The sequence below is a fragment of the Heterocephalus glaber genome, unplaced genomic scaffold (genome assembly GCF_053883595.1).
Source record: "Heterocephalus glaber isolate CG9 unplaced genomic scaffold, H.glaber_assembly_v1.0 deba00001461, whole genome shotgun sequence".
NCBI lineage: Eukaryota > Metazoa > Chordata > Mammalia > Rodentia > Bathyergidae > Heterocephalus > Heterocephalus glaber.
The window spans coordinates 11,361,959-11,374,282 of record NW_028258308.1 but is presented as its reverse complement, the minus strand read 5'-3'; the positions used below and the strand labels follow the sequence as shown (position 1 = coordinate 11,374,282).

Below are 12,324 nucleotides of genomic sequence, written 5' to 3'. Positions count from 1 at the left end.
TTAATGGTGCCAGGCACGAAAGTAAAATTCGTTCAAAAAAGAATGGAGGTAGTATTCTTGCCTAGAGGCACCAGAACGCGGCTTTCAGTGGGCTATGCAGAGGGTACATTTCTATTTTCCGAGATTGTCCGTTTCTTTCAGCTCAGGGATTTACAACCAGAGAACGTCCTACAAAAAGGCTGTGGTGGGAGGCCACGCACAGAATGAGTGAGTGTCTGTGGAATTCCAAAGCACATTTTAGGTTTGGTAAACTTTTCAACTTCAACTTTTAATTAAGAGAATAAAGTAAAAACTAAATTAAATAGTACACACCAATTACCAGAAGTTCCTAAAGTCATGCAACCCAGGGTTGCATAACTTCATACTAATTTTCCAGTGTGAGGCTCAATCTACCTTTTAAGAATCTGGAAAGTAGCAGTTTAGTTTATTATTTTAAACGGAAAAAAAAAAAAAAAAAAAACTGCATCGCACCTAAGAATAAATACTCCATGACCAAACACCTCACGACCAATAACCTCAGCACCATCGACAAAGAACTTCCGCGGTCCCCGAAAAGGTTACATCTCGCGAGAGTTCAGGGAGAATACACTGAGCCCGAAGAGTGGGCGCGGTCTCCAGGTGGGCGGGTCTTTGCGGACGACCGGGATTTCCGTGAGCGCGCGCGGCCTGTCGGGTCTCAGCTGGCGGCCGCGCTCGCGACCTTTGTGGCGTTGTTCGGCTCAGCTCGCAGCGATGTTGCGGAAGTCGAATGTGACTCTGATTGTCGTGCCACTCCTGCTCAGCCCGGCCCTAGTGCGTGGCTCCAGGCCTCTGCCCCTGGTCGTCAACACTTGGCCTTTTAAGAATGCAACCGAAGCAGGTGCGGGGTGGCGGCCGGGGCGGGTGGCTGCACTGCAGAAGCTCCCTTGTGGGGAAGGACTGGACCCGCTGAAGTTTGCGGCGCGGGGAGGCCCGGCGAGCGCCCCACTAACCGGGCCTCCCGCAATCTCAATCTCCAGTCCTTCCTGCACCGCTGCGGCTTGCAGCTGGCCTTTACTCCATCCTCCTTGCCCCTCCCGCATTTAAGGCCCTGTCGCTGAGGATTACGCCCTTTACTGGGCCCGCCAGTGTGTTGCGGCCTTTCTGCTTTTACTCTCCAGTGGCACCCGCGCTGGTTTTTGTCAAACACGCAGTCGTCTCACCTTCTCACGGGTTGTCTTCGTCGGCCTCTTCACCTCTCTTTTCTAACCCCTCACTTCACTTCAGTACCTAGTATTCCATTCTTACAAACAACTAATAATTTCCCAGACTCTCACTTTTCCCACTTACGTTTGCTGCTATGTACTGACATGCTATCCTTGTCACCTAAAATGTGGGGTACCAGGCTAGGATGTTCATTAAAATGACCTGTGGATCTTCTGAGGAATCATGTTGTCTGCCCGGGCCCCATTTCCTGAGATTTTTCTAACTCCTGGAAGCAGGACATGTTTTTAAAAGTTCCTGTATGATTTTTCATTTGCAATCAGGGAGGGTTGAGAACCACAAAGCTAAGGTATCACCTTTTTAAGGAAGTATGCTCTGGAGTTCCTTCCATGCTGCCCACTGGGTTCCTAGCTTGTGTGCTTTGATCTTATCCTGTATATACCATAATCATGGGGTTTTCACATAGTGTCATGCTTGTTTCTTTAATGTGCTTCAACACATATTACTACAGGAGTAATTTTAGACCCACTTCTGAGGCTGCTAGTATATTTTCTGAGAGAAGAATTGGCTCCAGAATTTAGTAGAGGTAGATTGGTATTTTACAGGTAGTGCATATGAAATCAGAGAACATGAGAAATCAAAGTGAAAGAAGATACCCTCAGCAATAATGAAACAGCAAGTCCAGCAGCCTGGGCAGGGGACAATTCTGTGTAAGTTGCCTATAGTGAAAGTACTTCTAAAAATCTATTTTCAAGCCTGTAGGTCCAATAGTGTTGATCAGTTAGTGCTTATCAACAGTAGCACCTACCCTTCAAGGAATTCTCTTTTTATTAGTAAAGAAATTCTCTTTTTTATTGCTTATGAATTTGACCATTGATGATACCCCAGCCCCATACCCACACACAACGTACTGGGTAGGGTCCACAGAACAGCGTAGTACTAAAAGTACCCTAGTCAAAGAGACTACTTTAAGAAATGGTTGGATGACCTTGAAGACCTTACCTAACCTCTCTGACTCTGTTACTTTTTGTGTAAAATGAAAATTGTAATTATACATAGTACTACAGCAAAAGCTATTGTAAATATAAAATGAATTAATCCTATGAAACCTACATTATTTGCTGTTAGTGTTACTGCTAATAGGTGTTGCCTCAGCGACAGTACAAGTTATGAATATTTTTAATACTCTATGGATGTAGAAGCAATTTATGTGATTTAATAGATTTTAAACTTAACTGCCTTTGAGTGGTTTCATTTGTGCCTTTTAGAGTAAAGGAAAGGAAACTGGGTGTGATGGCACAGGCCTGTAATCCCAATACTTTGGGAATGTGAGCCAAAGGATCACAAGTTCTAGTCCACCCTGGGTAATTTAGTGACCTAGCTAACTTGTCTCAAAATAAAAGTTTAAAAAATGGCTGGGGATATAGCTCAGTGCAAAGGCCCTAGGTTCAGTCCCTAGTAGCAGAAAATAAATAAAGAAGAGGATACTTGTTTATGCAGAAGAAGTAAGCATTGATAAGTGAAATAAATCTTCAGTGCACCAATAGCTAGTTTGATTTTTTTTTCCTGAATTGGGCATTGAACCTGGGGCCTTTGCACTAGGCTACAGGTAGTGATATACTTTTTCTCCTTTCTCTGAAAACTCCTTTGTATTACTTGATTAACTTGTTAAAAATTCAGTTTAAATATGAAAACAATTTGAATGGGAGTTTTCAAAATGTTTTTGGTTCAGTGCATTTGACATTGAAAACATATATAAATATAAACAAGCATTATTGGGATTTAACAGCATGGCGGACATTAGCATCTGGAGGGTCTACCCTGGACGCAGTTGAGAATGGCTGTGCCATGTGTGAGCGCGAACAGTGTGATGGCTCTGTAGGCTTTGGAGGAAGTCCTGATGAACGTGGGGAAACAACATTGGATGCAATGATCATGGATGGGTAAGAATGCCATACCAGGACCTATTTATCTCTGCACTTTGCTGCTTGCTTAATTACGTTTAGAGCTGTAGTCCTTGAAGAACAAGATGGAAAAATGTGTGACTTGTCATAGGTCAAACTACCTTATTGTAATTGGCCTTTCTAAACACAAAGACTTTGCCTCTCAATTGAAAAAAAAACCCTAATAGTAGAAATAATCAAGAAGGTAGATAATCTCAGGGAGTATCCTAAGCTATAAAAATAAACCTCTGACCTATAAATAGTCATATACTTGGCATCCACGAATGCTGCAGTTTGTTTGACCAGAAACCGTAAGACCTCTTTCAGAATCCAGATTTAAAATAAGCTAAGTAAAACAGAATTTTAGTGCTTTGGTATATATGGTAAATTGAATTTCTACTTTTTGTTTGTTTGTTTCTTTTGGTACCGGGGATCGAACTCAGGACCTTGTGCTTTTGAGGCAGGCAGCAGAACCACTGAGCTAAATCCCTGGCCCTCTACTTTTTTTGTAATTTTGTCTGACTGTGGGACCCTATGGAACTCACGGTTGTACTTTCACTTTTGTGTTAAGATGATGGAATTTATCCTACGACACATTGCATGGAGAAATGCAGTATTGTTTATCTTTGAACCTATGAAAATACTTTAATACACTTTACTGCATTTATTTCTTGCAGCACTACTATGGATGTAGGAGCAGTAGGAGATCTTAGGCGAATTAAAAATGCTATTGGTGTGGCACGGAAAGTATTGGAACATACAACACACACACTTCTAGTAGGAGAGTCAGGTATTTTTTAACTATTCTGAAACTTTTTCTAGTCTTTTGTCTATAGTTGTCACTGTAAAAAAAAAAAATACGAACCCATATAAAATAGACATAAAAGCAGACCTAAATTCAATTCCAGCTCTTGGACTTAATACCTGTTTAACTGGACATGTTTCTTAACTTTTAAATCTAACTTTCTTTGTCTTTGAGATAGGATTTTTAGGGCCGGGGATTTAGCTCAGTGGTTCCGGCGCCTGCCTTGCAAGCGCAAGGTCCCGAGTTCGATCCCCAGTACCAAAAAAAAAAAGAAGATAGGATTTTTAAAAATAGTTTACTATCTGTAGGATGAATAATTGCTGAACGGAAACTAGATTCAGCATCAGTTTTCTTCCTGTATTACATTTTTATACGTATAAGACCCCAAGAACATTATTAACATAAGATGGGACTGAATGAGTTTGCTGTGGAGGAGGGTCTTACTTGAACACCTTCCAGTTTACATATCAAAGATGATACCCGTGACATATAATCAGAAATATTTATAATGTGTAGTAAACTTCCTTCAATTTGGTTGGAAGTACAGAATTGTAAACTGTTTGACAACAGAATCTTTTACTCATTCAATGGAATCCATTCATCTCCTTGATTGATATCTTAAAGCTTTTTCACCTTGAGCTTTGCACTCTAGTTAGAGCAGTAAGATTTGGTACTGGTGAAAAGTGTGCCTTTTGTTTTTTGGGAAAGTGGAGAGAATAAGCCAGCTCAGGTGAGGTAGCGTAGGGGACTATCATAACATACCCATGAGGGGCTTCAAATAGATCAATTTAGAAAGGACATACAGAAATTGAAAGCTAGAAGTTAACTTCTCTAAAGCTATTTATGTCTGAAAACTCCTTTGACAGTCTTTGTATACCCCACAAGAGATAGCTGATGTAGACTGCGTATAGTACATATATTTTGTTTATGGTACATGTAAACTTGGTTAATTTACGCTTTTCTTCCTAATGTCCAGCCACCAAGTTTGCTGAGAGTATGGGGTTTATCAAGGAAGATTTATCTACCAATGCTTCTCATGCTCTTCATTCAGATTGGCTTGTTAGGAATTGCCAGCCAAATTATTGGAAAGTATGTATACACATTTAATGTTAAAAGGTAAATAACTTGAAAATTGTAAATGACATCCTTCTGCTCTCTGTAACCTACCAATGGTGCTGGTTAGTGTCTTGGCTGCACTGCACATTAGAAGCAATGATTTATCTGTCTTTTGTGGCCTGGATGCTTTTGATGGCTCCCTGGCAGCCTCTCATGCACACCTGGGGTACAGAGCTACTGGCCTCTGAAAATAGTTTGCAAATGAAAGGTTCTACACAGGAGTGAAGCTACCTCTGTCAGAGATGTTCTGCTAGTATTTCCTTGGGACACAGTCTTTAAAAAAATAATCAAAGGTTGGAAAATATTAGTCTAAAATATTTGTTAGATTTTTATTTGTATGAAACATATCCAGTTCCTTGACCTGGTTCGACTTGAGGATTTACACTGTTACGTGCCTCGTATATTACTAGTGGGGTAATTGTCTTTAATGGGATTTTTAGCATAAGTCATTTTGCCTTTGCCTTACAAGTTCCTTCTGTGGAATATTACAGTTTCTCATCTGTTTCCTTCTCAACTCATCATGAGTATCAAGGGTTATCACTGGAAAGACTCTGTTCATAAAACCAGGTTATAGGAGGTACCTAGTACACCAACATATAAAGTATGAGTATCGAGCATCCCTGATCCAGATATCCAAAATCCAGTACTCTGAGCACTTTCATGATGCTACAGGTAGAAAAATCTGTACCACTTCATGTGATGCATTGCTTTCAAAATGCAGTCACACTAAAAACACTGAAATTACTTTCAGGCTACTTGTATAAGATGCTTATGAAACATTAATGAATGTTATGTTTAGACTTGGGTCCTATCCTCAAGATACCTCATTACATACATGCAAATATTCCGAAACCCAAAATATTTCTAGTCCTAACATATCAGATAAGGAATATTCAACTTGTAGTAAATTCTTTTACCGAATTATATATAAACAAATTTATCAGTTTGGATTATATTTTTATGCCTTTAAAGTTTAACGATAATTTTAGAGTATCACACAGAATATATTCATATAAACTTGGCTATGATAAAAAAGGTTTGAAAACAGATTTTACTTTAAACCTCAGAATTCTTCATCTGGAGAACAAGTTCTGAAATCTAAAGGTCAGGTTGTGTACCTTACTCCTTTGAGGATTAGTGTCTAATAAAAAGCTTTATATCTCCTATTATGCTGAGAATTTTAGGCATATAAAGAGGAAATGCAGTGATCTGTTCCATGTAGTATAAATGTCTAAACCATGTTATTCTGAGGCTAGCCTGGGAATTTAGTAAAATTACATATTCATCTACTTTCACATAAGACAGCTAATCTTTAAGCTTTGAGTTACCAGATGTCTTTTTGATTTTGTACTAGTGTTTAGTGATCATACATAACTGCTTGCCAATTTCTAAAACATCTTTCTTAAAAATAAAACTCAAATCTTATTTACAGAATGTTATACCAGATGCTTCAAAATACTGTGGACCTTACAAACCACCTGGCATCTTAAAGCAGGACCGCCATACCTATAAAGAAATGAGAGATGACTGTGGTCATGATACTATTGGTAATTTACCTTTTATATAGTTTTCATGATTAAAATTTAATTCCCTTCTATACTTCCTCTTTATTCCTATTCATGTTCCAAAAATCGATTTTGATTATTTCAATTGCTCAGTAAGTGCATGACCCACCAATACATACATACATACATATATATAAAATCTTGCCTTATCATTTGTACATAGTTCAGTAAATTACTTACATAAGACCCCCAAAATCCAATAACTATTCACTTTTGGATTTTAAGTCTTTATTTGACACTTAGTTATTTGATTTTTTATGTTGTTTGAAATATTAAAGAAACCTTAAACAATTTTTCCAAGTTATAATGTGACAATTTCTATTAATCTATTTCAGAAATTTTATTTGGAATTACTTTTTTTAAAGTATTGAAAGTAACATTTTAAGGAGTAAGGATATGGAATGTCTATCAAATGATGCTATGAAACTAGGTCATTAAAATGCAAAATTATACCACTGATATAATTTTAAATATTCCAAAATTATTCATTTCTTCTATCTGAAATTAATAAGAAAGCATATTTATATTGTTATTTTAGTCAGTTTTTATTGTTAAACACAATACCATAGACTGGGTGACTTACAAATAACAGAAATTTATTTCTTAAAGTTGTGGAAGCTGGGAAACCCAAGATGTACATGCTGGTTGATTCAGTTTCTAATGGAGGTTCATTTTTCATTTCACAGATGGCAGTTTCTCTCTGTGTCCTTACATGGAGAAGGGGCTAGCTAGCTCGCTGAGGGTGCTCTTATAAGAATACTAAGCCAGATTATTAGTCCTCTGCCTGATTACCTTCCAGAGATCCCCCTCCTAAATCTTTCACTTTGTGGATTAAATTTTAGCATATGAATTTTGGGGCCCAAATATTGAGATGTTACCACTGCTTGCTTATTTAATTATATATGAGGTTAAAAAAATTATATATGAGGTAAAATTCAGGTACTTAATTTCTTTCTCTTTTTTCTTTTTTTCATTTTTCATTCCTAGGCATGATTGTAATCCATAAGATGGGACATACTGCTGCTGGTACCTCTACAAATGGTCTAAAGTTCAAAATACCTGGGTTAGTGTTTCCATATGAATAGTTTCTCCAACAAATAAAGTAAAGCAATATGTGCTAGGTGCTATGGAGGATTCCAAATGCAAAGCACAACCCTAGCCTCACAGCTGAGATAGAGAAATGTAATAGACAAGATCTTCCTGTCTGCTAAGGGCCAAAGGAAGAATCACAGCCAGTGCTTTACCGTGCAGAGGTGACAGAGATGATCTGTTTAAGCTAAGTAGTTAGGAAGGGCGATAAAGTGGGTGCAAGGAACTGAGTCCCTAGACCACAAAAAGGAAAGATGAACATACAGTAGTGTGCACTTTAGGTTCAGGACCTCTGCTGGCTGAGAGACAAGCCACTGATGGGAGTTTGTATTGTGCATGGCCCAGAGTGGAGGGAATAGTGGAAGATGGCAAGGAAAGCCTGGAGCCAGATTTCAAAGGCTTCAAAGGGTCTTAAGGAGTTCTGGATTTTATTTTGAAATAGTAGGAGAGTTTAAAGATTTATTACATGGAAAAACTTTGGTAAAAGTTTGACACATTACATGGCAAGCAGAAATAGTTTATAGATACGAAGCTCCTTTGGAACCTGTTGATAATCCAGGAATTTAGGTAATACAGAATGGTAGTAGTAGAACAGTCACTGTAAATCTGTGTATGCCATCTTGGCATAAGAAATTCTGTTATTTTTAGGAATTAATTTTCAAATGATAAGTAAAAAACTATGATTTCATATGTATACAAACAGTGAAATAGTTAACCAAGCTGTTTAACTTATGCATTACCTCACAGACCTATGTTTTTGTGATGAGACCACTTAAAATATACCCCTTTTGTAATTTTCAAGTACACAGTGTATTGTTATTAAGTTACTGTAGTAACCATGTTATACAACAGATCACTTGAACTTATTCCTCTTGTTTGACTGAAATTCTGTGCCCTTTGACCAACATCTCCCACTCCCTAGCATCTGGCCACCAGAACTTAACCTGTATTTCTATAAGCTTAACTTTTTTATACTCCACATCTGATAACAAATTCTTATGTAATTAATATAGGTTTATGAAGATCTAAGTTAAAGATTTAACACCTTTTCTCTCCGTACTTGGGTGAAGAATTTATTTCAAACAGTGATCAGTATCTATGTGGAAATATCCCATTTTTGAAACAGCTCATAACATAATTTACTTTACCCCTGATTTCCTGGACTAAATGCTTTACCCTCTGTGCTCACAAAGTCGTATAGGAGATTCCCCCATACCTGGAGCCGGTGCCTACGCTGATGATGCTTCAGGGGCAGCTGCAGCCACTGGGGATGGAGATTTACTGATGCGCTTCCTTCCAAGGTATGACTTCTTAGATTTGCAAACTTCAGAGCTCTTTCATGGAGCTATTTTCTTTGTCAAGGTATAAAATAAGTTTTTGTATCGTGTAATTTGAATTTGTGCACACAAGCTATTTAGAAATGATGTAACAAACTTTTTACCTATCATTTAATTAATGATCATTCAAATTAAGTAATCATACCCCTGTGAAATAGAGCATTGTTTATCACCCTACTTCACAGATGAGAATATTTATGATAAATAATTGATGTAGGGCCACTAAGTAAAGGAACTGTGGTTATTGCTAAAATTAAGCATAATTATTGTATACAATTAATCATACAACTACATGTTTTGTACACATATAATATTTTCTCTTTTGTAGCTTCTTTTCTTATTTAAATATAACTGCTGTTTCCTGAGACTTCTATTATTACTAAGTGACTATTGTTTAACCAAGTCCTGCTTCCCCCCAAAAAATCATCATATCAAGGTTTACTTACTTTGCTGTTGAAGCTTTATCAGGAGTCACTGACTTCCTGTTCACTTATATGAATTCTATCCAATGTGATAATCTCAGTGATTTTAAATTTCTAACCTTACGTAAATCAATTTGAAGTTGCTATTTATTCTCTAGTATTGAAATTTCACCTCTGTTTAAATCAGCTACCAAGCAGTAGAATATATGAGAAGAGGAGAGGATCCAACCATAGCTTGCCAAAAAGCTATTTCAAGAATTCAGGAGCATTTTCCAAAATTCTTTGGGGCTGTTATATGTGCCAATGTAACTGGAAGTTATGGTAAGTTATATTTGGATTTTGTATTTGTGTGAACTTACAAGTGTTTATAAAATATACACTTTAAAATATTGTACAATGTATATATTATATAATATATATTGTGTATTGTGCAATATACTATTTTCAAAAGAAAAGGGACTATGTAGAGTAGGCTCTGGGTAAATGTTAATTAATGACCTGTCAAGTCCCGCAAGCATTAAAAATATACCTGTGATTGCCTGCTGGTGATCTAGTCTATGGCTCTTAGTTCTTATCTTTTACATCTATCCTAAAGGGAGTTTAGTTTGAGCCCAGGACATGTTGAAATGGACTGATTTAGTCAAATGCTTCTACTAATTAGAAGTAAGTAGGAATAAATTACCCTCCGTACTTCTTTTTCTATTCATCAGGTAAATGGTTTAGCCATTTAGGTTCTTTTTAGGGCTCCAAAGAACAAAATATGTTATATTACTGATTAGTAAACCTAAAAAGTTTGCAGAATTATTTTTGCACTATATTTGAGGGATGTCTTTTGCTTCATTTACTTTCTGTATAAGCCTATCACAGTTTCAAAGCGTTTGAAGATGAACCACTGCTGATTCTCATTAGTGAATTTTCAGATAGAGAACATATACAGCTTACTGATCAATACGACTTATTGGGTTGGACTGCTGCTTATTGTTCTTTGATCTTTTACATTTCACACTTCTGAATTTTAAAAACTTTGAAGATTTCCTTATTCTTTTTTAACTACTAAGATACAAAAGGCAGTAAAAGTTATGGGAGAGGGAAGCCTTTATGTATAAAATAAGACAGTTTCATTAATTCCCTCTTAAGAAATAAACTATAAAAAAAAGTTGCATTTAACAAGATGGGAAAAATACTAATATAATGGTATATGAATTTAAAATTGACTAGCTCCTTATATTTAACATAATGACAGGAGAAAGGCCCTCCTATAATACACAGTCTGCATATTTGAGCAAAAGATAAAGTCAGACAGATAATATCTTGACAAATAACTCTTCTCTCTTCTATAAAGATAAAGAGTAGAACAGAATAGAAAGCAGTGGTGTGTGTGTGGCGGGGCGGGGGTTATGAATAAAATGGTAGGAATGTACCTGAATAATTTCTTCTAAGAAAAGGATGTGACAACAGGGTAAAAGAGTAGAAAAGACAGCACATATGTGGAGCCAAAAAACTCAGCTACCTTTCTGAGGTTTAAAAGGATAGCTTACCTACTACCTCTTTTTTACCTCCCATTAACTACTCATTACTGAGTATATTTCCATATGGCTTACTTGACATAGGTATACAATAGCCAGTATCTAGGTAAATAGCAACATCTGTATTGGTTATAAATATATGCATCTTATATTTAACTATACAACTTTCTCTTTTTCGACCCAAGGTGCTGCTTGCAGTAAACTGCCAACATTTACTCAGTTTAGTTTCATGGTTTATAATTCTCTAAAAAATCAGCCAACTGAGGAAAAAGTAGACTGCATTTAATCCATCTTTTCTGTCAATGTCTATATTTAAAGAAGAAAGAAACAAAGGCTAAAACGATTGTTCACAATCATTGTTTAGTTGTCCTTATGTATTTTAAAATTCTTGTGTAAAATAAGTACAAAAATAAATTTATGCTAATTTGGCACTTTCTGTATCTGAAATTGTTTGACTGTTTTTAAGCTTTGTAGACCCCATGAAAATAAATATGCATGTGTGTGTCTTGTTTATATTTAAGTTTTAAGTCATATTTGAATTTCTCATTGATGTTGCAAGAAATTTCTACTTTGGGGATTTATTCCCACAATGATATAGTTCATCCAAATCTGTATTTGAGTACTTAAAATAGAGTATACAAACTTTTTAGATCCAAAGAAAAAATAACACTGAGTCCCAGCATGTTACCCCTGATTGAATTTCAGTATGTTATGTGATATGTCTCCTATCACTGATTATTAGTTTTACTCAGTATTCCATAATAGCTTGAAGCAGGAAAGATGCTATTCATAGAGATGCTTTTTATTTTGCACATATTAGAAAATATGAGCAATCTTCCAATAAGCAATTACGTTGATTTTCTTTGGATTTTTCTCTCATGGGGTGCTCACCATATGAAAGTTCTTAGGCCACAAAAAGCTCAGATCTTTTGCATACCAATGTTCAATATTGATCATTTCTTTTGAAAATCATATGGAGAACTTGATTTGTAGTGCAATTTTACTAGCCACTTATGCTGAGGAGGGCTTTGCAATTATAATTATTGTCGGGCTTGGTATTATTTTCTTAACTTCTGAATTCACTATCTATGACTGACATGTACAGGGAAGTTGTATATCAGCTTTTATGACATCATCTTTTCCTTCAAAATTATCTTTTAAATCCATAATGGAAGAATATGTACAACATTGTCCTTAAAACTTCAGTATTTTGCTCTTTTTTTCTACACCCACCATAATGTTCACTGTCCTTTATAATGTAGGGTAGAAAGCTATAGTGGGGAATGATAAGGTCACTTGTTCTCAGGCCCTTCAATGCATCAAAATTGCCTAGGCTGAG

General features: G+C 36.4%; 1 protein-coding gene and 1 long non-coding RNA gene across 4 annotated transcripts in view; one reads left to right on the top strand and one right to left on the bottom strand.

Moving 5' to 3' along the window:
• LOC110350789 (uncharacterized) overlaps positions 1 to 635 on the bottom strand; it is a 166,274-nt gene extending 165,639 nt beyond the window's left edge. For both annotated transcript variants that reach the window (XR_015453434.1, XR_015453433.1), the window contains exon 1: positions 472 to 635. This is a non-coding gene — a long non-coding RNA (uncharacterized LOC110350789). The remainder of the gene's footprint in view (positions 1 to 471) is intronic.
• On the top strand, positions 632 to 11,505 carry Aga (aspartylglucosaminidase). Of its 2 annotated transcripts, XM_021264950.2 has the most exons (10): positions 713 to 859; positions 1,788 to 1,892; positions 2,972 to 3,125; positions 3,803 to 3,915; positions 4,907 to 5,019; positions 6,479 to 6,593; positions 7,599 to 7,674; positions 8,894 to 9,001; positions 9,647 to 9,780; positions 11,171 to 11,505. In XM_021264950.2, exons 2-10 carry the CDS (start codon positions 1,850 to 1,852, stop codon positions 11,269 to 11,271), a joined length of 957 nt encoding a protein of 318 aa, XP_021120609.1. In that variant the 5' UTR covers positions 713 to 859; positions 1,788 to 1,849; the 3' UTR covers positions 11,272 to 11,505. The 2 variants fall into 2 exon arrangements, with proteins under 2 accessions (XP_004853021.2, XP_021120609.1); XM_004852964.4 differs by lacking the exon at positions 1,788 to 1,892 and having other exon boundaries at positions 632 to 859.
• The last annotated feature ends 819 nt before the right edge of the window (positions 11,506 to 12,324 follow it).